The following is a 26,898-nucleotide window of genomic DNA, read 5'->3' on the forward strand; positions in this document are numbered from 1 at the left end:
CATTTCATTGAAAATTACTATTTTTTAAGCCTTTCCGTTGATTTGTCAATGAATAATAAGCAGATGATCTGATATTTCACTTTGCCACAGTATTATAGCCAGAATACAAACGTTTCAACATTACCAGCACATTTTGAAAATCTAATCAAAGTGTCAATTTATAATTTACAATTATTTTTACAAAGCAAACGATAAATTTAGCATAAAACCAAAAGCAGTTAAAAAGGGTAGCATCTTTGTAAGTTTTTCATGAATTTAGAAAAATTACATCAGAAAACAAGCTAGTTATAACATAATTTAAAGCAGGGTTTCCACTTTTGCACCACTCCCTCTACTATTACAAAATTGTACGCAAATTGTGCAATGGGAAACAAAATTGGCATTACACGTTTGAAATTTTAAAAAACACGAACAAAATCAGCTTGGATATTAAGGCAATACCATTGACGTCCTGCCCGTCGTAAATATGGGTTCTGTAGTAAAGTTATCACATGAAAAAACATGTGAGCACACTATACGAAGCACTAAAAGGAGATGATGAACATTTAAAGTCTATGAGATACAATGAAAGTGCTAAGAATTAAATTTATGAAATAAAATGTACAAGCAAAGAGCCATCTCATGAAAATCAACAGTCATCCATGATAGAATAGTTTTAGAAATTCTAGAATTTCAGAAAACATACAGAACAGACTCAGAGTCAACAATTTAAGTGGAAAATATTACTAAACAAAATAGAATATCTCCTCAACATTTTAAAAGACAAAACAATTTTTCACCTAATCAAATAAAATTCTGGGGTGTTAAGCATCATTTTTCCAACATTATATAAAGCCATTTTCAAATTCAACAATACATACGAAAATAATTTTTTACTCTAATCAAATAATCATTCAACAGAGATAAGAATTTGTTAAGTATTCACTTGTCTTTGTTTTCTTCTTGATGAACAGACAAATTTATCATACACACATTTTATAGGATAACACTATGTGTTTAAGTGTGAACCCACATATACATTTTAACATTTGATGTTAACAAAAGAAAGCTGCCTCATACTTATAAAAAAGCTGCCAAGAAATAACTGCCAAAATGAAAATGCTTTTTCAACTTATCAAGGGAGGCTTGGTTTGGATTTTTCCATTCTCAACTTCTCCCAATTCAGGTACAGTGAGTCCTCGTTCTACGTCACCCCGTTTAACGTCATTTCGTGATAGCGTCACGAAAATTTTGAGACCGTCATTCGTTTATCGCACCTTTGCTTCGCAATAACGTTAAGGCTTTCAAATTTTGTGCGAAAAAAAAGGCGAAGCGGCGGGCGTTGCAGGTTGTTCGTTTTGTGGGCAGTAATACAGTCAGTCTAAACAAAATGTAAAACGGTGTGTTTAGTCTTAATTGCGATTTCGGTTTTAGCCAAAATTTCTGCAAAATGAATTCTTGCGTAGGTGCGCAAGGTTTTACTTGACATAATGGTTTTCAGGAACCTAAAAAGTGATTTCAAGGCATTTTACCGTGTAGAACTCGGAGTTTTTGTCGTCTCTTTTTTCGCCGAGTTCACAATAATTTTGGTTCCTGTAACTGCGACGATGTTTCAGCGATGATGATGCCCAGGCGACCACCATAGCGAAGCCGAAAAGCAAATGCGGGAAGATACAAAAATGGAGAAGGATTTACGTCAGTGCTGCTATTGTCGTCGATGAAGGCAGGAACTCGTATTTATGCCATAGTTTGGCATTCCCAGCATAAAAAATGCCCCAGATATGATACGCTAACATTTTTTTCACGTAGGAATTGTGAGGTCTAGGAGCCGATATTCACTTCTTACATTGTTTCTTATGGGATATTATGCTTCGATTAACGTCATTTCGTTTATCGTCACATTTTTCAGGAACGGTAAGTGACGTTAAACGAGGACTCACTGTACCTGGGAGCCTGAACTGAAGACAAGAATGAAGATATTATTTTTGATTAATTCACGTCGAAACATTTTCTTGAAAAACAATTTAGGGAATGCTGGGGATAACAGAAGGCAGGGTAATTAGAAAATTACATTAACCCTCGAGTATATAAAGTACACCAACCTTCGAAAACCTAAGATTTCCATTTTGTAAGTACATTATCGTGTTGAATGGCCCCGAGTATTCTTACATTGTACTTTGACTTTCATTAGTGCGAGTTTTCAAAGCTCAAAGCATTGTACCTAAGTTATTTTAGATTGGCAATAGGAACCGACACCTGTGGCGTACAAATTACGCCGCGCAACCGTCCGTGTACCTCGTACTTAGCTCTTCTTGAATGGCCTCATGTATTCTTGCAATGTCATTTTGACTGTCTATAGCGTGATTTTTTAAAGCACAAATTATTGTAGCAAATTATTTTTAGATCAGCAAGAGGAACCCGAGGGGTATAAATTACGCCGCGCGAATGGTCTGGCACCACCTGTACTACCTGCGTACCTTTATAACTGTATCACCTGCAAACTGAATAAAATACAAAGGAAGGCTGCGCTTTTCATCAAAAACTGCTACGGGCGTACAGACAGTGTTACCCAGACGTTAAGCGAATTAGGCTGGAGACTCGAAGGCTGCGCGCTAGGCTTAGATTGCTTGAACAATTGAGAATGGATATCTTTAAAAGCGACACAGAGAACATAATATTAGAGCCACACTATATTTCCAGTTCCGATAGAAGCGATAAATTAAGAGAGATTTTCTGCCGAACGGATAGATATGGGAATTCGTTTTTCCCCCGAACCATAAAGGACTTTAATGAACGCTAGTCCCAACCTCGTTAGAGCACTTCATTTTTTTTTTTAGCTGTAAACGACTGGTGTCCTAACACCCCCTGCCACACGCTTTTTAGGCGGCTTGCGGGGTATTATGTAGATGTAGACCTGTAAATGTACAAGCTTGAACTAATTTCTACAAATAAAGATAAATTTGACCAAAAATCAAGTGTTATCATACAAATATTACATCGTGGACAAAATGCACCACCTGCCCACTTGTGTAAAAACATCAGGCACGCCCGCTCGAGGGTTAAATATGTGTTCACAAAAATGATAAATACTGTTAATCGAGTTTTATTTTGCGACAGCTTGCATAAAATACATGAACAAAAATCATCAATGATATAAATCATTGTCTCACTTGGGCATGACTCCATGGCATTGAATTAACATTCTGAAATGTAAAAATTTTGACATTGTAAAGCTTCGCGAGTTAGGAATGTGAGACTCAAGATAAAAGTAGGAGGGGAAAAATCTGTGCATGCAGAGTAATTCAATTACAGTGGAACTTGGTTAGTATACGTTCCTCCTTAACACATTTTCCTCCTTAACACGACGATTTCTCCCAGTCCTGATACCATCTGAGCGAAATACAGGTAACACTATTTGGTTAGTACGCTTGAAGTAATGGCACTTTTTTGGGTAGTACTCTTTGCCATGACCCAACCTGCAAGTTATTTCCTAGTACATTAGATTCTGGTTATTTGGGACGTATTGGGACTTGTGCACTTTACCCCAATTAAGCGGCTGCCCCAATTAGGCGAACTATCCTGTATATGGGCATAAACAAACGTTAAAATGATAGAAAGAAGACTAAAGAATGTTTAAAATGTAACATAAGTTTATTAATATATTAATTTGATTAATAAATCAGCAAGTTTAGTTAATTTATTATAATTTTTTAGAATCATAACAATTTAGTTAAAAATATTTTTCACAGCCTCGGGTGACGCTGAATGAATGTCTTTTACTAAGTCCTTTTAAAGAAAAGTCCTATCCTCTTGCAGATAGTATAACAAAAAGAGCTTTCAAAATAGGGCAAGAATAGGAACATTTGTGAAAAATAAGAGTAAATCAAAGGAGGAAAATAAAAAAATAGTATTCTGAAAACAAAACAATTTAATTTCATCGCAAGTATAGAGTCTATGTCGCCGACTCATGACCCAATAAAGCGGCATGCTGTCCCAATTAAGCGGAGAATACTCTGGGATATTTCTCTAATGGGTTCTGTTCTTCAAGATCTGCCCCAAGTAACCGGTGGACCCATTGAATAGAATCTACTGTATCTCTGTCCTACGTCATCAAGTGAACTAAACACAAAGTTAACTTCATTACCGACGCTTTCGACAAAGACCTGAGATATGGATATTAACTTTACCTCCTCAGACATGGAGGCAGCGTCGGCCCCAAGACTCAAGCTCCTCCGAAGCCGGCAAAACTCCAACGGATCATCCGTCAAAGAGGCTGCTGTCTTGTGACCACTAGGCTTGTGTGTAAACTTCTGAATTCATTAGTTACTTAATTATTATCAGCCATTGACCTTCTTACATTCATCCTACATCTCTCTTTCAACAATGGTGTTGCATCCAAATGCATTACTCAACGCAAAGAGTACGCGCATCATTACTTGACAAGTATTGCAGGAGCAGAAGATGCTAAGGATATCCACGCAAAACTCAACGCAAAAATTCTCGATCTCAGTACAAGATAAATGTAAAGCAGACTACATTGAATAATTTTTTTTTAGAGAATTTCAACTGCAGAACATAAAAATCTGCTAATAATAATCTTTTAATGTCTTGTTAATCATCATATCAATATTAATACATCAATAGATTTATTCATTGATATGGATTCATTCTGAACACGAATGTGTACGGATGTTGCCACCATTAATGGTAAAGAAATGTGGCACAATTTTTAAAATTTTTTTAAAACAACCAATTGATATTCTCAGGGTTGTCATCATTTTCTACGAGTAATCTCTGAGAAAGAAGAAATGACCTAGCTAAACTTGTCCAATGAAAACATATAGGACTAATCACGGGAGAATGATGACTTTTTTATGTAACTGTCTCTTGGAAATCTATGAAAACATTGTGATTTTTGTTCGCATGTTTTTTTTGGCAGTTTAGCACTATTTTTCTTGATTTTAAATGTGAAAAGAGTTCAGGAAGGTGATCCTCCAAAAACTTCGGACAGTAATTGTAGTTATGACGACTTTTCCACAGATTGCAATAACCCCTATTTCTATTATTTACCTCCCTGGTTAGCACGTTTTCCTGGATAGCATTTTCATTTTTTGTGGTCCCTTCAAAAACGTACTAAAGAAGTTCTACTGTATTTGGGAAAAACTGAACAGTAGTAAGGATATCCGAAAGAGAGTTGCAGTAACAAAGAAGGTGTTCATGAACACAAAGGAGCTTATGTGAAGATCAATACGTGAGAGTTTAAGGAAAAGGTTAGTGAAGAGTTTGATATGGAGTGAAGTGCTGTACTGTGCAGAAACACTGACACTTATGAAGGAGGACGAGAGAAATTTGAAGGCGTTCGAGATTTGGGTGTGGAGGAGAATGGAGAAGGTGCAGAGGATGGAGAGGAAGAAAAACTACGAAGTGCAGGACATGGTGGGTGAGGAGAGGCAGCTTCTAGAACAGATATGCATTGAACGATTGCCCTACCAGTGACCTTGGTGTCTTCTAATCCTTCGTCCATTTCTGATTTTGTATGCACTGTAACTTTCCATGAATAAAAGACTCGAGGCTGCTCATTTGGCCGTCTGGCATCGCCTTATATTAGCAATGAGAGCTGGCAGAAGCCATGTGCTGGCATTTTTGTTGATGCAATGGGACAGTTGCACAAATTTAATACAAAACTGAATGATGATTTAGAATTTTGTAGAGTAATTCATAAATTTGTGCTGGAGGGAAAGAAAGCAAAGGAATCCTCCAAGGATGTTTTATTATCTTCTGTTAGGTGTCAAGAAATTGGAGTTAAAGCCATTTTAACCCTCCCATAGATTCCACTCAAACCCAGCTTGCAGTACATGTGCACCAGTTGACTTTGCGAGAGCTAACCGAGTTTTCCAAACATTGTGGATGGAGCTGGGACATGATTGAGCTTCATGCTCTCGGAATCACGCCAGGGATTAGTTGTCTCTGAGGGAACGAATGCATGATGAAACTCCATGGCTTGGTGTTTGACAATTTAGTTTTCCACATTGCGCAGTGGATAATCCTCGCAAAAGATCATGCAGGAGCCCCAGGCAGCCAATGACGTATGGTTTCTGTAAAGCAGCTCTTGTGATCTCCCAAAATGTGCTTAGTATTGGAAGCTAAAATGAATATATAACCCTCAAGAGAGAGCGCGCTAGCGCATAAAGTCCACCATCTTCGAAAACCATGGATTTCAACGTTGTCTGTACGTTCTTATCTAGAATGGCTTCATGTATTTTTAAAATGTATTTTGACTGACCATAGTGCGAGGTTTCAAAGCTCAAAGTATCGTAGCTAATTCAGTTTTAGGTCAGCAAGAGGAACCGACACTCGAGTCGTACAAAGTGCGCCATGCGACTGGCCCTTTACCTCGTGTTTTGCTTTTCTTGAATGTCCTCGTGAATTCTCGCAATGTCATTTTGACTGTTAGTAGCAAGAGTTTTCAAAGTACAAAGTATTGCAGCAATCTTGTTTTAGATCTTGGAGAGAAGCCCGACACACATGGCGAACAAATTAAGCCGCGCGACCGGCCTTGTACCACCTGTGTTCCTTTATATCTGTAATGCCAATTGATATAAAAGCTTGGACTGAATATTACAAAAAAAGTAAATATTTTTAAAAAATCGAGTGTTATCATATAAATGCATATGCATATATAGTGGACAAAGTATGCCATGTGCCCGGTCGTTTAATAACATCAGGCGTACCCGCTTAATCATTGCTTTGAATTTTCGATTCTTCAAAGAAAAAATTTCAGCAGTAACAAATCGACAACAAAGATACCAACTGCGTGTACCGCTGGATGCAGCAATAAATTATTCAAAGAAGTCATCCCTAGCAAATACATAATACGCCTGCTACACAAGCTGCTTTCGCAGAAAAAACATTTTTTTCACATTAAAGTTGCCAAAAACAGAGTAAAAGCATTTCAGAACTTTATTAGAACAACTTCACTGTGAACAGAGAAAAATCTTAACAATTTTTAAATTACCATTTACAACTTAATAAGAAGGCGTTGAATGTTAATGATTTCTGTCGTATTCTTGAAACATAAATTACAGGGTACAAAATCATGAAAAAATTTGATACAAAAATGAACTTCACGGTAATGAAAAAGCTACTTTTTGGGTACTTTAGTGAACAAAGGTAAGTTTCGGTTCTGAGGACCAACCAATTATAGTGCCTAGGAGCAGATCTTCAGCTAGTCCTATGAACTTCAACAAAAAAAAATCAGTACAGAAATAATTTGCGCTAAACCCTGGATGAAAAATTTTCTTATGCATAATTTGGGGAACAATGGAGATAATAGAATACAGGGTAATAAGAAAATGACAGAAAATTCATCAATAATTCATTCACAGAGCATACATGATGGAATCCACGCAATAATTTTAGGCAGCTTTCATAAAATACAGTAACAAAAATCATCAATGATAGTTTGTGAAAATAAAAACTTTGAAAATGAAATACTTGATCAAAAACTAGATTGGGGGTAAAATAATTTAAATAATGTGAACCAATATAGAAGGGATTAATTTACCATCCTTTAATTTTACCTTTCTCGTAACTTTCACGTTCACTACATCAAAAGAAATATTTGTGCTCAACATATAGGGAAAAAATGATTCAATTGTAGATAGCTTTAAATATTCCACTTCATATCAGTCCCATAGGTTCCAAAAAATTCACAACTATTTTCCAATGTGAAAACATCAACTATACGGTCCAATTTAAGATACTAAATTTACCTTTGATCGTGATGTACCCAGACCTTGATAGCTAAGAAACATGTTTAAATCTCCATAATTGGGAGCCCTAGACCACATTATTAACAAGCAATATTTAAACCAACTCTTCTGATAAACATTCTTCAACATTAATCAACAATCCGACCCTCTTAGCACCATGATATTCTTATGTTACACCGTCTACTGGACCAACGTTTACAAAAAAATATATATATCATATTCAAGTGTATATTATAGAATTATCTTTTCACCAAACAATGTCATTCACATAACCATCCAAAGAACAAACAACTTTCCCGCGATATTCAGTCTCAAATTCTTTTCTCTTAACTTAAGTTTTCGTGTATACATATAGATTTATATTGATTTGATACGCTCTCTAAAACTCATTTGGTTGCTAGGCACCAATAACTCATATAAATAATTGTATTTAAACCTATTAGGCAATCCAAGAACAAATCACATTACCCAGACATAAACCGGGATATCTTCCTTTCCTCAAGACAAATAAGACGCAAATGAAGAACAAGTTGTTATCGGAAGTAAAATTTTCCTCAAAGAGCTGTATTCACATCTTGGTCTTGTTGCACCTGAAAAGAAGAGACAAATTTAAGTTAATAAATATTATGCGTGCGCAAAGTTTCTGCAGTTTAAAAAATTCTGCATTTTTGACCAAAATATCACCTGTAATAGGGTAATTTCCTTCATCAAAGAAAACGAAAGGCATTGATTACGATTCCGTACACATGGTTTTAGAAATCCCAGTTTAGACGAATGTTAATGGTCAATTTTAACATCATTTGAAAAAGGCCAGATTGGCACCCATGCGATGCCACTGCACGTGACGTCACAGGGACCTAGTTTCTATACGAGTAGATGGGAATTTTACATCGTCTGAGATTACAAATGCATGCATGAGTCACAGAGCTCAGGGAAACATCTCTTAATAATCACCTATTAAAACCGGCTAAGGTTGGAAAGTTTCCTTCGTTTGATAGGGTATTAATAATCCTTATTTAAGCCAAGCGCTACCTGCTAGCAGGGCACTCTGCTACCTGCTAGCATCCTGTGTCGTATCAGCGCTCAAAGCCTCGCCCCAAGGTCACCTCACTTGCAGCAGCGGGAACTAGAACGACTTCACATGGAGATTTCCCCGCATTCATACTCAGCCGTCCCATTTTCGCACGCTTGAAAATTTTCACTTTTCATTTAATTGCAAAAAATAGATTGTGTCATTTTAAAATCAAAAAGCGTGAAATACGTACTCCAGGAGTAATAATCTTTCAATTTAGGCAATTAAAAAAAATAGGAAACCATCCCATTATTTTCCTTCATAAAAGAAAACAAAAAATTGAAAAATCATGATTTTACAAAATATTTCCATAACAGATGAGTCAAACCATTTTATTGCCTCTAAAAAGATTGCGAACTGGTGAAGAAAGCTCTCATAGAGTCCGGGAAGCACTTTAAAATAACAGAATAACGGCATGAATAACAATATATTGTATGTTTTACGTAAGTTATGAACAATGCAAGACATCAAAGTGAAAATTTCGGTTATCGGTGTTTTCCGATTATTGTGCCGTCTTTCCCCAAGATTAGCTCAGATAATCGGGAGAGTACCGTAGCATTACAGTAAAACCTCAATGTAGTGAACCCCTTTGCATCATAAATAGAGATGGGTCGAATAGCAGATTCCTCAAACTCGAATATTGAATTCGAATATTAAATCATTGCTCGAACATTCAAATACAGTGGAACCCCGATCTATCATTCCCGCACTAATCGTTTTCCCGCATTCATCGTTCACCACTCCTGGTCCCAAATTAAGTTCCATAAAGACAATGTAATTTTTTCCCGCATATATCGTTCCCCGAAGTATCGTTTTCCCGCATTTATCGTTTGAAGATCGCGGTCCCGTCGTATAATTTTCCCGCATCTATCGTTTGATGAAAATGAGACGAAGTGTTTACAACGTGTTATTTATGGCTAATAACGACAGACACACAGTTTGAATCTTCCCCAAGAGATTGAAATTAGATAGGGAGAAGCTGAGTGCTGTGGGATAGTTACATTAGCGCATTTCCCAAGATCCTGTATCCCCCTCCATTCAGCACTCGTCTCCCCCTGTCTGAAGCTTTCCTCTTCTCCGAAATAAAAAAAGGTCCCAGCTCGAGCAGGGATCGTATTATGAAGACCTTAGCTTCGAAAGAAAATATCAAGTTACTCGAGAACAAAAGAAACCTTTTTCACGCTTCCCCCTTTCTCGACCGCTGACTATTTTTTTTAGCTGACTCGCTTCAAAGATCCCCACCTCAGGAGGTCAACTGCTGCATGAATCACCGATTAGCCCAAAAGGTGTGTAAAAATGAATTTCGGCAATTGGTATTATACTTTTATTAGATTGAGTTATTAGTGATGTGCACATAACGAAGCGATGTCTATTCTCAAGATATTTTGTTTCTCCCTACTAGCAATCTGAATTCATCTGCTCATCTAAAGCTACGCTACTTATTGTTAGAATTGAGTGGGTGAGTTGCCTTCTCTTTAGGATAAAAAATTTCATTGCGCATTCATATGGCCATGCTTCACCCTCTGCAGTAAGCTCTGCTTACGCCGTACGCGATAGCATTAGTGCCGCACTTCACCTCGTACGAGTGGTTCCGTACTTTCCACGGTGGGTTGACTTAAAACCAGCGAGTGTTTTTCCGTGTGGGTTCAATAGAGTCCGGTTTCATTTTTATTAGTTTTATTCTTATTCGTCTTCGGACCATGGCCCTTCCGATGACACAAATGAGAACTTTAAAAGATGGACTGAAAATAATTGAAGATGAAGAAAAGAATCCGGGCTAGAAATGCGCGAATATTGCGGAACGTCTCGGTATGTCCGCTAGCACATGACGACAGGGGTGGGGAAGAGCGAGATCCCTGATGAAAACGAGAAATGGGATGAAGCCGAGGATCGGGTGGGCGTGCCGCTGAAGATTAACGCCACATTGCCACAATCATATTAAAAATTTAATTGCTAGAAAGGAATATTTCAAATAATAAACTATTTTTGGCCTTCTTGATCCATCTCATAACCAATCACTGCGACGGCGAAATCAGTTGTTTGAGGCATAACACGCACATTTCTCTCGTAAATATGTGTACTTGAAATGGCATTTGATGGATAAGAATTTTTACAGTGAAATAGCAGTGACAATTCCGAGTGGAGTGAAACCTTTTTTAGCAAGATATATAGGATATTTGAAAGAGAGATAAGCCGAATCAACAATATGACCTAAGTGTTTCGATAAAGTAATAATATTCCTCTAATCAGCTAAAATCCTGTTTGAATCCATTAACGAATATCATAATGCAAAAATCCAGCGTTTCCGGAGACATAGGCAACCCAGAAAACCATTCCCGCATCGATCGTTTTCCCGCATTCATCGTTTTTTTCATCCATCCCCCTGAAAAACGACAGATCGAGGTTCCACTGTAGTTGACTCTAATCTAGGTGATTTATTTGGGAGAGAGACTGCCTGCTATAGGCTCCTTTATCAAGAGAAGAAGAGAGCCTTCATTGGAGAGATTTATCAAAAAAGTTGACTAGACATCATCAAATATCTTTCAATAAAACTAGTAAGATCTTTTTTCGAATTGTGTTTTTTCGCTTGAGTGCTGTTTAATTCAAGTACAACTTCAGCAAAGATATTGCATGAAATATCACCCGAATTCCGTTTGTCTTTTGTCTTTTTTGAATAACATGCGAAATATACGCGATCACGAATGTCACCTGCCGAATGTCGAATTTTGGTGTGAAAATTAAAAGGTATCCAGAGTGCGGGTTCAACAATTACATTTTGTTATGCTTCTTGATACGTCTTTTTATTTATAGTGGACGTAATAAGTAGAATGTCAACTTAAACGGTAAGAGGAAGTTTCACTCGATAGCCAACGGAGTTCTTGTTTTTTTAACTTTTATTTACAGTTTCTGCGTATTTTCGAAAGAAATTAGAAGAGTTGAGGAATTTTATTAACATACTATTAAAATTTAGCGAATTGAAATAAAATCCGTGAAAAAAAGGTTTTTAGTACGTATATTCCGCTCTTATGGAACGTAACCCCTTATTAGTATGGAAGTCAATGGTTCGACTTTCGTACAAGTTTTCGGGAACACATTGTGTACGAAAGTCGAGGACCTCCTGTACCTCGTATACTAGAATTGCCCAAATCATATTAAATGTACTTTTTTCTTGTTTCACTTGATCAATGTGTAGATAAAAAGGTATACAGTGGAACCTCGATCTATCGTTTTTCAAGGGTATGGACGAAAAAAATGATGAATGCTGGAATGTTTGACTAGGTTGCCTATGCAGCAGGAAACGCATGATTTTTGCATGTAATTGTGATTTCCTTTAAAGGATTCAAACAGGAATTTAGCTAATTTAAAGGAATATTTTATTTTCTGGAAACAATTTGGGCTTATAATTGATTCAACTAACATCTCTTTCAATATCCTGAGGGGACACACCACCTCGCGAAAAAATGATTGCATGCTTTCTTGGCATTTACACTGCTACAATGGATTTCTGTCTGATGTATACATTCTTCTCTACCAAATGCCATTTCAGCAAAACGCCCATCTGATGCTTGGCTTCATCCAACTTCTTATTCTCAACACGTAGCTCGCTTTACCCCCACTCCTACTGTCAAGTGTTAGCGGACATTCTGAGGTGTTTTACAAAATACACCAGCTTCTCCACCGGATTCTCTTCAATTATTTTCAGTCCATCTTTGGAAATTCTCACGAGATAAGCAGATGACTTTGAATTGTTAGCAGGGAGAAATGAAATATCTTGAGAAAATATCCCTTCGTCTGTGACTGTGACAATAGAGATTTATAGCATAACTCATAAATTGTAACTTGATACAGTCGGATCCGGATTTAAGGTCTTCGCATTTAACGTTTTTCCGCATTTAGCTTTTTTTTTTTGGGTCCCGATTCATTCCCTATTTGGGCAATGTAAAAATTATCCGTATTTAGTGCTTCCGCATTTTGCATTTTTCCGCATTTATGGTCGTAAAAATTTGTCCCGCTCAAGATTTTTTTGCCCGATTTAACGTTTTTTCATGACAGTTCATCCAAATCTTCGAATTTATGCTCATCAACAAGAACAGTCTCATGAAAGTTTACCAAGAGTCGATAGAATCTACCGGGGAACGCTTCTTCAACTACTTTCTTCCGTGAGCGCAGCGCTGCGACCTTCAACTCGCAAGTTGGTGATTTGTCTTCTCGTAACGTGTCGCTCCCCTTCTGATCCAAACACCAGGCACTTTTTGTATCAGATCCGATCTAATGGAGCAAAGCCATCCCTTAATAACCTCGAACTACCTTATCCTTCACTTCTTGAACTTGACTTCGATGATACGTGACGACTGATGACACGAGTTATCCTCTGAGGGCCGCTACAATAATGGTTTTCTCGTTATGTTTTCAATTGATGGCTTATGCCCCTTTCAACTCTACTACCTACGGGCAGTCGATTATTAGCCCAATATTTTTTCAGTCGGCTACTTTCTCTGTTCAAAAGAGGAGGCCCAATATCAAATGCCCAGTTCACTAGAAGATTCTTTCTATAATTCATTCCAAGGTCAGTTTCCACGGAGGAACAGCGAAAGAACAGAGGAAGTGTTTCCCCTGTCATGACCGTGAGTGAGAGCATTCTTTCCCTACGGAGCAACATTATTTTACATCGTAATTTAGATATCCCAGAGCCAATTTATCGACATGCGGCTGGTTAATATCGCTGTCGATTCAAAAATATTTATCTGGTGCTAATTAATGTCAAGAGAATGACAATCGGAGTTTTGACAAACTATCACGGTCCATGACTCTAAATAAATCGCTCATGCTGGAAAAAAAATCACCGCATACTCACGGTAGAATAGATGAGCGCGGAAAAATACGAAAATCCAGCAGGTATCCCTTGGTGGTTGACTTCGACATCATTACCCTGATGAAATTGCCAAACTCCAGAGGCACTGACAATTTTTCGGATGAAATCCAGTTCTGTTGAAGATTAAACCTTTTCACTTAACAGAGTTTAGCTAATCGTTATTGAAGGTCCAACCAAATTTTATTGAAAGCTGCCGAGAAACAATAGACGAGTCGGAGTCAAGGTGATCAGCACGCCGCGTAAGCAACTCTCCCGGCTCCATTCGACCTGCATAAGGCCGCGGGTATATGACAACGAATTCTGGCGATATCATCGAGTTGAATCACCATCGACTTGTACGCATACTAAAATAAGATTCTACTTTTTTGACCTCGAAATCCAAAATGTGCGCATAGGAGGCTTTTTAAAGGCTCATAAATCCCTTGTTTCTCCGAGGCAACAGAAAACGTTAAGTTGGCAAAATTCCTGAAAACCTCCCTTTTACTAGATATTCGGTAGTTGAGAATTCGGGATTAGCGATCTTCTGCTGTCCCTTTATTTCACTCATTCCTCATGATTTTTCGAGTACCTACTATATTATATTCTTATTATATTAGAAATGCTATAGTCACCTACATGTCACTTTTACAGAAAAAAATTCTAAATTTCATCGAGACCACTGAAATATGCATAAAAATGGAATCACTAATGTCCATAATAATAATCTGTGTGGGAATGCTTTTAAGTTGATGTTTATTAGAATTTTCTTAAAATATTTCATTAAAACAATTGTCATCCTCTCATTACTTATTTTTACTACCTATTTTTTTAGCTGACTCCTGAAAAGTATTATCCAACCTTCATAGGGCATAGAACATTTCATTAAAGAATTTTTTGCTGCATTCAGCACCTTTTAGTTACTTAAAATAATATTTTTTATTCATAAAAAGCCATTCCAATCATTACAGACCCTAAAACCTGAAAAAAATGGCAGGTCCTCATTTAGTGTTTTTCCGCATTTAGTGTTTTAAATTTTGTCCCCCCTGAAAAACCTTAAATCAGGATTCTACTGTATATGTTTTCGAAAAAAAATACCCCATCAACTTCCGAGAAGCTCAGTTGCGAGGATATTGAGTTTCGCCAAAACGTTAAGTCTCCGTCTCATTTTGACATTTATTTCTTTGCGTAAAATTCTTCAATAAAGTCTTGAATACATCGTGTTTGGTCTTATTCTTTTTGAAATTACGCGCACATTACTAATATTTCAATCCAATAAAGGTGTAATAACAACTGACGAAAGTCATTGTTAGACACCTTTTGTGCTAATAGATGACTCATGCAGTGGTTGACCTCCAGAAATGGGGAACTTCGAAGCAGGTAGGACGAAAAAGGTCAGTGGGGGAGAAAGAAGGAAGGTTGAAACACGATTCTATTATTCTACTGTAACTTGATGTTTTCTTTTGAAGCTTTTGATTTATGGTCTTCCTAATACGAACCCTGCGCAAGCCAGGGCCTTTTGTTTAATTTTGGAGAGGAGGAAAGGTCCGGAGGAAGGGCCGAGGGCTGATGGATGGAGGGGATAGCGGATTTTGGGAATTGTGCTACGTAGTTACTATCCCATGGCACTGAGGCTCTCCTGGAGGGGGGAATCGGGGATTTTTGGATTTTTGGATTTTTTCACACGATCATTTTTGGTTCCCCACGTCGAACTCTTTTCACCTCTCTAATCCACGAATTTGATGTACTTTGTCAACTTGCCTAAAACAGTGCTACGTGCACTAAACGACTGCAGTTCAGTACATTTTTCCGAGTCAACTACCAATGACGTGCATGCGACAGTGCATGATGCGAAATTCAAAGTACTCGAGGTATTCAAGATGGTACCTTTGGCATAGGTATTCGAGACCTAGAATATCGAATACTTTCTAGTATTCGAGGCATTCGAGTATTCGTGGATACTCTTCGCACACCTCTAATCATAAACCTCCATACTTCGTACCACCCCTACGGTCCCATCAGATTTATATGTTAATTTATAGGCAACCCTCTATGTAGTGAACCTCTTTATCTCGTAAAACCTCCACTTATCATACCAAGGAGATACCCCCGAGACAGCCTAACTACCTCCGCAAATCATACCGAGACAACTAGAGACCATTAATGCAGCCACGATTACATACATGAAATGACATTTTCAGCAATAAACGTTTCACCCTTATTTTTTTTCTTATACTCCTTTCATATGCTGTAATTTTCATGCAAACCATTAGTTGTGGCTATTTTGTTCCATATGAGAGCATACCTAACAGTTTATAAGAAAAAAGGTATCCAACTATCCTAATCATTTTAAGTGACAGTTGAATTAAGAGAGATCATATCCTTTTCTCTCAAATCATTCGACAGCGGTCGCTTTCTGTAATTATTTAATAATAAATACATGTTGTTAGAACGCAGGTTTCCACGGTGATGGTTTGATCTCTGCATTTCTTCAGGGTTTTCTTCCGCGTCAGCTTGTAGACAACAATTTCGCTGGCTATCCTGCCGGCGTCTTCAGGGCGAAGGTGAAGATTGACCTTCCACCTGAAGACGCTGGCATGATAGCCAGCAAAACTGTTGTCCTGACAAACTGACGTGGAAGAAAACCCTGAAGAAATGCAGAGATAAATACATGTTCACTAATGCATGCATGCTTGTTTAAACACACAAATATAATGGTTTTAAAGACAGTGGTGCCTTTCATTTCCAAAGGATGTGAAAAAATGGTGCCTATCACTAAAACCTCTCTATAGTGAACCTCCATTCATCAAATTGCCCAAATTTTGTTCCCTTCCATTATGATGTAAAGAGATTTTACTGTAATTTGTTTGGAGCTCACCAGTGCAACAGCTTCCGTGCTGCCATCTGCAGGAGCTGCTCTCACATCCATTACGTCCTCTAGCTGCCCCTCCTCAGCAGTCTCCTCTTCCATCGTTTCCTCGTAACCCCCTTCGTAGTGCTCGTCATACGCCTCTTCCTCACCCAGCGTCCCTTCAAACGGCCCCTCCTCTGCACCCAATTCCTCCACATACTCCTCCTCCTAGGGAGTATAAAGAGACAAGCATTTATATTATGTTCTAAGCATCAAGGGCTTACCCAGGATCATAAGTAGGGGAGTAAAAGCCATGGTATAGGGGGGGAGACAATATCCCACGGGAAGTGATACCTTTTCATTCCTCGGCCGACATTGTAATTTGAGCAAAGCTGGTCATTTGAATCCACACCCCCTTGATAGTATTGCAAAATGATATAATGTCACGAAGCATTTTGTTACCACTTGAGGCATTAATACTTGCGTCATGGTGAATGGTAGAAATAAGTACTACTTGGATTTTATTGGAACGTAGGTATTACAACGCGGATATGTCGGAGTAAAGCCAAAATGGGAAGGATGTAAGGCATGGGCGTACCTAGGATCATAACTAGGGGAGGGGGGCAAGCCAAGTTGTGACTTTTTAGCATGGAAAAGGTGAATGAAACCAACATTTTAAGAAGATTATAACAGCGCTTTATTATATTATGAGATTATTTCCTTGAAAAAAATTTAATTTTAGTTACATATCTAATACTAATACATATCATTTTTCGAGGGTTTAAAGAAAATTTGTTGAATACTTCCTCTCAATTCGGTAGTGATTTTGCTTAAAGACTTTTGTGCTTTCCATAAATAAATGTTACAAAAGAATTTTGTTACAATAATATAATTTTTTTAAATACCGTATAAGCATGTGTAAGAGGTGCACCCCTATTTTGAGCATCTATGAATAAAAAAATTTTGCGGAGTTTTTTTTATACTATCGCGCGGTGTTGCTGACGTACGCCTGGAATTACAACAGTTATCGAACTTTCCTCTTTCAATTAATATTGAAAGAAGGAACTTTGATTATTGCGGCGGTAATAGCAGCATAAGAGGGAGTAGAAAGAGTTCCGATCCTCTCTTCGCATACGCCGTTGCTCTACGATGCTTGTCCTATTCACGAACAATTTTGTTAAAATGCTCTCGCAGGAGTATTGCAATAGAATTGCAGCCGTGGAAAATTTTAAGGCAAAACACGACAGGCACATAGCATGAGCCTTCCCAAGAGCTAGGACAACAATCGGGGCAATGTCAGCGCCGTAGGATAATAACCACGTCGTAGATTTAACGGAACCACACTCGGCCCTCCATCAGCCAATGCCTCTGCCATTTTTTTTTCCTTTCCGAGACCCCACAGGAAAATAGGAAAACATCAAGTTACAGAGGAACAATGGAAACGTGTTTCATCCCTACCCCGTCTCACCAACTGACCTTGATTGATCTCCCAGTTTATGGAGGCCAAATGCTAGGTGAGTCATCTACTGAGCCCAAAGATATCTCGATAGCTTTCAATAATTGTATGACACACACGAGGTTCAAAAAAAGAAAGAGATCTAACGCGACGCATATCTGACAGAATTTAAGTTTTTTAAGCTCTAATTGTTTGACACAAAGATTTATAGTTACAACAAGGCTACTAATATTCAAAATAGTCCAAACAGGACAATTTCAGAAGAAACAAGCTTAGCATAAGCGCATTCAAACAAGACGAGACGTACTGGAAACTTTAGGCAACGCAAACTGCGTATATCATATTGCTGCGCCTTCACTTTGAAGGCAACAACGTCACATGCAAGATCGGACGTGTTCTTCCCGTGCTCCTTCGCTCATAGCCTTGTAGCTAGAAATACGGAGGGGAGGGAGCACGCTCCTTGCCCTCCGTATTTCGTTGCTTGCTTCAAAGACTGAGGGATCGCACTCCTTCCCCTGGACCTCTCCTTCCGCGCTCTTCACTTATAAGCATTTCTGATTTCTTCCATCCACAATTTAGTCCAACAATGAACACACTCGTTCGAATTTTTTAAAGCGCAGGTTTTGATACCAATATAATTTTCAGTTGCAATAATCCTCACATTAGCATCTGAAGATGATGTTTGGAAAATCAGGTCCTCAGCGCAATGAAAATTACTCGGAAAGACAGATATTGACTATTAACCAGGCCATGTCCTTCAAAACTTTCGTTTCTCTACGTTTGATAAGCGATTACTATATGCAGTATAAATGCCGCGGGATGCCCACTCGTGGCAGTAAATTGAGCGCGCCCTCCGGAGCGAAAAACCCTGCGCGATCTTCCATGTTCACCTCTGAGGTACCGACGCGACGGCGCGATGCTTACAAGAAAAGCAAACATGAGCATTTTAAAAACGCGTCACTAAGGGAGAAACTCCCCTGCCTGCCGCTTGATTTTGACCCAGGGTTTCAGATGACTGACTCACGCTGAAAACCAAGGCCACTCAGTTCCCCTTGAACTTGCAACCGGTGAAGGGGAGGGGGGGAAGATAAGAAGTTTGTGTAAGAGGCGCACCCTCATTTCCGGCTGCAATTTCTGGAAAAAAAGGTAAGCCTCTTACACGCGCTTATACGGTATATAAGAAGAGAATACACAAAAAATTTTGACATACCTTAGCATCACACATATTTATTGATATTACCTTACTAAGCTATTATTAACCCTGAAATATGATTTTATGCTTTTCCGTCGAATAATGTGGGTAAACTTTTCACAGGATTCCCACTGGGTTAATGTTTTTATAACGGCCAACGTTTCAAGTACCGTCTCGGCACTCATCATCAGGCCTGAATATTGACTTATTTAATGTTTGGTTGCTAAGTCTCATTGTTGTAAAAAATTTAGTTAAATAAAAATATATATTTAAAAAATAATAAGAATAATAAAATAAAATGCAATGCCAATTCTTTCATCGCACCTATATTAAACAGTCTAATTTCCTTATGTGGCCTTTTTATATAAATGAATTTCTTTAACTGTAATTTCGAAATAATTTGGTCAACTGCATCAAGGTTGGCTATCTCTGTGACTGTAGGTGACGTTAGTTTTTGATTTTTGCATTCGCGAATTTTCCCTCACTTCTAGAATCTTCTGCAAAACGGGTTTCCAAGTATTACTGATGGAATACCCAGAGTCTCTGTTAAAGTTATTTTTATCCAACTTAATTTCAATAGCTTCCTTTGTGAGGCGATCCCAAAAACCTTTAGCATGGCAAATTATTTTTGCTTCTTCAAATTTAATGATGTGGTCCTGGCTCACACAATGTTCGGCAATGGCAGATTTTTCCACTTGCCCAAGTCCTAAGTGCCGCTTATGCTCCTTGAGTCTAGTCTCAATGGTGTGACAAGTTTCTCCAATGTATGCTCCTCCGCACTCACACGGGACACGGTAGACGCCAGGAGTCTTAAGACCAACTGGGTCCTTCGCTTTAACCAGCTGCTCCCTTAATTTCACCGGAGGCACATGGATAGTTTCAATATTGTGTCTCCTGAGTATCCTTCATATTTTACCCGAAATAGAGGAGACGTACGGCAGGCAAGCTTTGGCTACCGGATTTTCTTTTCCACCTTCTTTCTGGATATCTCGTGGCTGAACAGTCCTCTTGAAAATAAATCAATATTCAGCCCTGATGATGAGTGCCGAGATGGTACTTGAAATGTTGGCCGTTATAAAAACATTAACCCGGTGGGAATCCCGAGAAAAGTTTACCCATATTATCAACCCTAGTTACCATTAATTTTGATTCATTACCATTACCATACCATTAGTTACCATTTTTTTTAACTGATGGTAACTAGGTTTGGTAATAGCTTAGTAATGTAATATCACAAAATACAGTAAAACCTCTATGTAGTGAACCTCTTTACATCGTAAACCTCCATACTTCGTACCAACCCTCTGGTCCCATCAGATTTACATGTAAATTTATAGGAAAACCTCTACATAGTGAACCTCTTTATCTCGTAAAACCTCCATACATCGTACCAACAAGGCAGCCCCGAGACAGCCTAACTACCTCCGCAAATCGTACCGAGACAACTAGAGACCATTAATGCAGCCGTGATTACCTACATGGAATAACATTTTCAGCGATAAATGTTTCACGCTTATTTTTTTCTTATACATCTTAAATAATTTTCACGTTAAACATTAGTTAGGGCATCCAACTATCCTAATAATATTAAGTGACGGTAAATGAAGACAGAACAAATCGTTTTCTCTCGAATCACGGTCAAAATCGCGCGATAACACTCGCTTTCTTTTACTGATGGCTTTATTTTCTTGTAAGTGCCTACATACTATGTTCAGTTAATAAAAGAGGCGACCAGCGCAGCCTATAATCACTAGCTGACGGAAATATTTCAACTAACTTCACTCCCATCCATGGAGACTGAATTACTCGACCGCATTGCTACTTCCGCTTCTAAAATTAAAATACCGTATTTGCACGACTCTAAGACGAGGTTTTTTTCCCTCCTCACTCCAGCAGAAAAGAGGGTTCGTCTTACAATCAGATGCAAAATTCTCGACGTCAATCGGGTTGCATAATTCTCGACGTCAATCGGGTTGCATAATTTACGTCGGAAAAAATCATGGTCACCTGAGTTTGCCACCTGATAGCTATACAACGAAAAATCAACGTCAAAATAGCTGAACAGTAATTTAGCATAATTAATTTTGCGTTCAAGTAAAAAAAAAAACATTTTTAATTTTTGGGCAGCAGGCAAAGATTCGGTGTGTGCTCATCAGTCGCCGCGGCGCGCCGGGTTCACTTATGCCTTATTCACGAGATTGCCTGCTTTACCTTTGGTTCCGCTCCATTCAAGTTATAGCTCGATCAACTCACAAAATGATCGCGTGATTGGTTACAATTTACCTAAATTGTAACGTTAAAGCCTCAATTTCGCGGAATAAACTGCTACAAAGCCGTTGCATTTTTCTCAGAGCAACGGTAAGAAGGCAACATGATTTGCCTCTGATTAGAGAGATCGATTCAGTTGTGATTAACCGTGCCTTTCAGAGTATTAAGATGGCAGAGAATATTCATTGCAATGCCGCTTTCAAAAGAAAAGTTATACCTCGGAATCCCGATCCATCGTTCCCGCATTGATCATTTCCCGTCGCGTACGCCGAACGCGATAGCATCAGTTCCGAACTTCACCTCGTACGAGTGGTTCCCTTCTTTCCAGGGTGGCTTGACTTCAAACTACTGAGTGTTTTCCGTGTGGGTTTAATAAAGTCAGGTTTCATTTTCACCAGTTTAATTTTATTCGTCTTCGGACCATGGCCCCTGCGAAGAAATATTCCTGTAAGAAATATTACGCGCTAAAATCTAATCATAATTACACGCCAAAAAGCCTGCGTTTCCTGAGACATAGGCAACCTATCCAAACATTCCCGCATTAATCGTTCATTCGTATCGTTATTAGGAAAAAATTTTTTCCCAAGCATAGTTCCAAAAAAGGGGGGGTCGTCTTAGAATCGTGTTTGTCTTAGATTCGTGCAAATACGGTATTTCGAGAATTTTCCGCGACTTGAAATAAATCAAATACAGTTTTGCAATTATTTTATTCCCATATTTCCCGGTGTAGCACTTTCTTACTACCGCCTTGGTAATTTTTTCGATGCTTTCGTGAACGATCGTAGTTTAACCTCTTCCCTACGCAGGGCGTGATTTCACGGCCTGAATTTTCTGACGCTAAAGAAGGAAGGCCGGATTTTCACGGCTTGAAGTTTTCGAAGGAAAAGGCCAAAGGCCGTGTTTTCACGATTTCGCGGTCAAGCATGCCGAGTGGGTCCCAACCGCCATTAGGGTCTCTCGGCGCAAGAGGTCCGACCCTTTCCTATTGTCCGCGTGGGGATTATCTCGGCCCATTCCGGCAATTAGTGACCCACTCAAGGAAGGTGCTCATGGTCACTTATTTGTTTATAAGTTAAAATAACTAAAAACGTTCATGTTGCATTTATTGAAAATCAATGTGAGGAATTACATTCTGTATGTTCTGCTAATTGGTTCCAAATTTTAAACGGAATTCTAGCGTTCATATTAACGGAGTTGATCATCACCTAGAACAATTTTTGGAGACGCTAAGGTTAGATGTTTGATTGTTATTTTTATAACTCACTAGCAAGTTTGTAGGAGCGATATTGTAATGATTTACATCTAAAAATATGCGTTACTCTGTTAGCTACATTCTAGATGTACATTTGCGGTGAAATTCGATAGAATATTCGATTTAACTTCTATGAAAAAAAGCCATCGTAATGCAATAAAATATGATTCTCTCAGTTCTTTGTCGTGAGCCAAAATTACAGCGACTATTTTTAATAACCTCTTGCCAACCTTTGAATACAAAGGTATTATAAACGAATTTCGCTATAAATACTGATTAATGCATATCCTAAAAAGTCGTACATTTAATGTACAGATAAGGAATGTTTTACGTAGGCACATGTTGTGAGAAGCATTCCATACCATTGCAGGAAAGACAACTGCTCTACCCAGGTAGTTACTCTCATATCTTGGATCTCTGGTCAGGTTACATTGCACCTCACAGAGTTAGTTCGGGACACATTAGCGCATTAATGTTTTCTTGGAAAAACTTATTATCCTCCAACCCAAGAGTATATTGGTGTAAGTATTCTCCTACTGAAATATGTACGTGGAAGGTGATAACCTCACTCTTCCCGGAATAGCTCATTTTCTTTTCACAATTTTCTTGGCGTGTATTCAAATTTAGCCGTTAACTATCTGTACGCATTCCGCTACCTATACCAGGGATGGTTTCTGTGGAACCCTGCTGTGCGATGCAGCCCATACCATGAATGAAAGAGAACTGCTCCACCCAGGTAATTACTCTCATATCTTGCTTCTCTGGTCAGGATCCAGGTGGTCTGCTTTGTGCCCCTCACGGGCTTATTTCGGGACACATTAGCGCATTAATGTTTTCTAGGAAAAACTTATTATCCTCCAACTGGACGACCCAAGAGTATATTGGTGTAAGTATTCTCCTACTGAAATATGTACGTGGAAGATGATAACCTCACTCTTCTCGGAAAAGCTCATTTTGTTTTAAAAATTTTCTTTGCGTGTATTCAAATTGAACCGTAAATGATCTGTATGCATTCCCCTTCCTCCTCCTGCAAGGATTTTTTTCAAATGATGTTTCGGTGGAATTACATTTTTTCTTGGAATTATACAGCCAGGATTTTTTTCTTGAAGTGCCTTTCGTTAGTTATGCTTACGTTCTTGACCTGTTCGGAGTTACTTGGCCGAGAGGAGCGTTAGGCAAATTTCCAAATGAGGAGTGTAGATTTTGGCATCATGGATCTCAATTATGTTAATATCATAAATCTTAAATACCTAGAAGTAGGCTAGGAACATTGAAAGATTTCATTCCCTTTAAAGTATTTGTTGGTCTATGATATAATGCCGTTTTGCTGAAAACCCTAAAAATAACCGTAGAACTTCGTTTAAAAGTTCTACAGTCATTGCAAAATGAAAGGAATACATTGATGAACTGACATTTTATGCAACAGTAACAATTTAAAAAATTAAAATTACACTGGTAACAATTAACTGACCGCAAAAGTACGCCGGGATGGGCTGCCTTCGGGGAAAAGGGTCGAGGATTATATTTGCCCAGTTGCCGGGGAAAGGGTCCTGGACCCCGCTAGGAAGGGTCATTAAGGGGAGGAGGCGACTACCTGGTCAGTCCCAAGCCGAAAAAAACTCCGCACGGGGCGAAAAAGAAAATCTCAAACCCTTCATAGAGCCAAAAGCAACTTACCGAGAGGGAGCTCGGCGCGAAAAGGTTAAAATTTATTGCGCTTAGCGACAGTCATATGTCTTGCCTGCGTATTTATGCCGCGAAATCTGACTATTCCATCGGGAGTCCGGGACGTCAATTTCTAGCAATACTGAACGAACATCAATCCATGCGCGGCAGTTTTAGGTCAAGGAGGCAGCTAATTAGCTGATACGCGGTAGGGCAATGAAATTTTTTACCGTTGCCGCCGGATTCTGAAGTAGTTCGCCCAGCATTCTCACCGGGAAATCACGTCCTTTCGCAGACCTAGCGTTTCAGTGTGCCCTTGACAGAGTTTTTCTTCGGAACACTATGTGCATTGTATTTTGGAGAGAGGGAATTCAACAAAATTTTCAAAATTACGCTCAATTTTTTGTCTATTTTTTTGCGGTAGTCACGTGTTTATTTATTTTTTTTATAATCTTTAACAAGTCACATGATATAAGAATGATAAATCAATTCTAAAAGATATAATAAGGAGTATTTTCAATTATTTGCCATAAATATGAAAAAATATGAAAATTACTTAATTAATCATAGGCTGATGATGGATTCGAGAAATAAAAGAAGGCAACTGCTTGACATTACCACATAATTAGCAATTTTCCTAGCCATCAACGAGGACAGGCAGAAGGAAGTGACCTTTGGAATACCATCATTCACCCTCACATCTATTTTAAACAACCGAGGAAAAACAGAAGAAACTGGCTAGGCTGCACAAATAAAAAAACTCAGGCAGTTAAATATGAGGATGAAGAAATTATGTTTAGAAATATAAAACTATTGTTCTTTCCTCCGAACACTATTAGTAAATTACAACCCTTAGACCAGGGAATTATTCCTTAGGTCAAAAGGCATTAACTAAAACAGCCAGTGATTTATTTACAGTGAAAATTGCATTAAAAAGTGCTCGTGGAATTGAAAACATTATTTCGAAAGAGTTTGAAAAAAATTTTAAGCAAACCCATTAACTAATTTATTTTCTAAAAAGGCCTCTTGAACAATTTAATGGTTACTTTTTACCTTTGTGTAACCTTTGTGTAAAATTTACTTTTACCTTTGTGTAACCATTAAATTGTAAATATATGTTCACTTATGCATACCTATATATTTAAATATATTAATATAATGGCTTAAAAGACAGTAGCACCTTTCATTTCCCAAGGATATGAAAAAATGGTGCCTACCACTAAAACCTCTCTATAGTGAACCTCCATACATCAAATTGCCCAAATTTTGGTCCCCTCCATTACGATGTCAAGAGGTTTTACTGTAATTGGAAACCTCCTATTAATAATTGAAAATTAGGAATTAAGATTTCACGAGCGTGATGTGCCCGCTCCCAGCGCGGGCTTCCCCCGCTCTTTTCAATGCAGGTCCACAGAGGGATAGGCACGTTTCTAATTTTAAAGTGTAGAAAAAAAGGCAGGGTCTTATGTACAAATTTAATTGGAATGTTCATGTACAAATTGAGGTCAGAGGACCTCTTTAAACACAGAATTGAAAGTAATTAAATCCCCTGTTAATACTTGTTTAGCGTTTTCCTTAATATTTACAAAAATATTTTGAAAAGATCTTACCCTAGAGAATGCTACATAAAGTTGGCCATGAGAGAATACAGGGTCAGGCAGGAATAAGCCAGCTCTTTTCTCTCAGCCACCCTGAGAAGGCGTGAATATTCATTCTTAATGCATCATTGCATGTTTTTTGCTTTGTCAGAGGTTCTATACCAATATATTTTAAGTATATTGCCATTTTTGTGCAATACCTTTACTTTAAATTTATTTTCGAAAACGGGATCTCCGAAACTTTTTTCGTGTTTTTGTACTTATCTTTGATCATTATTCCTACCTTATACGATCTGTTCTTACGCATTGATTTCATAATCGCTATAAATTGTAATATCTTTTTTAAATAATCAATTTGTTTTATTCATTTTTATATTATTTATGGGCTCATTACATTGGAATCGTTTTAGTTATACAAAAAAGTTCTTTCCTCATAGCGCTCCTGACTGCGTATTACTAAAGTTGAGTTGCTGTTTTCATAACAATTTTCCTGAATTATTTATTATGATATTGACATTTTTACCACTATTTTGTTTATTTAATTTTTTTCCAACATGGTCTGATGATAAAATTTTTTTCGCTCCTCAAAATCCATCAAGAAACCTGGAATAAAAATGTAAAGAGGTTTTACTGTATGTGCGAAGCTAAGGTATGTCATAAATTTTTGTGTATTCTCTTCTCATATATTTAAAAAATTATATTATTGTAAAAAAAATCTCTTTTATACAATTATTTATGTAAAATATTTGCACTTAAATGTATTTTATATTGTTTCCATTCATAGCCCTGATGATAGTTTTAAATAAAATGAAACATAGGCTAGCAACTTTTTTGCATCATATACATTTGACCTACACTCCAAGAATTATTTTACCAAACATTTTTTCGTAAGGCTTACACAAAAGAATTAACCTGGCTAAGATCCCACATAGCAGAGATATGTG

At 38.0% G+C, this 26,898-nt stretch overlaps 1 protein-coding gene across 1 annotated transcript in view; it reads right to left on the reverse strand.

The window, feature by feature from the left end:
* Positions 1–6,923: 6,923 nt before the first annotated feature.
* The window catches only part of LOC124172799, a 175,997-nt gene continuing 156,022 nt past the window's right edge, over positions 6,924–26,898 (reverse strand). Inside the window, exons 16-17 of the mRNA XM_046552283.1 lie at positions 16,551–16,751; positions 6,924–8,341 (exon numbers count right to left, since the gene is read on the reverse strand). Coding sequence (XP_046408239.1) covers positions 8,306–8,341; positions 16,551–16,751 — 237 coding nt within the window. The 3' untranslated portion in view covers positions 6,924–8,305. The remainder of the gene's footprint in view (positions 8,342–16,550; positions 16,752–26,898) is intronic.

This window comes from Ischnura elegans (genome assembly GCF_921293095.1).
Source record: "Ischnura elegans chromosome 13 unlocalized genomic scaffold, ioIscEleg1.1 SUPER_13_unloc_3, whole genome shotgun sequence".
NCBI classification, from domain to species: Eukaryota; Metazoa; Arthropoda; class Insecta; order Odonata; family Coenagrionidae; genus Ischnura; species Ischnura elegans.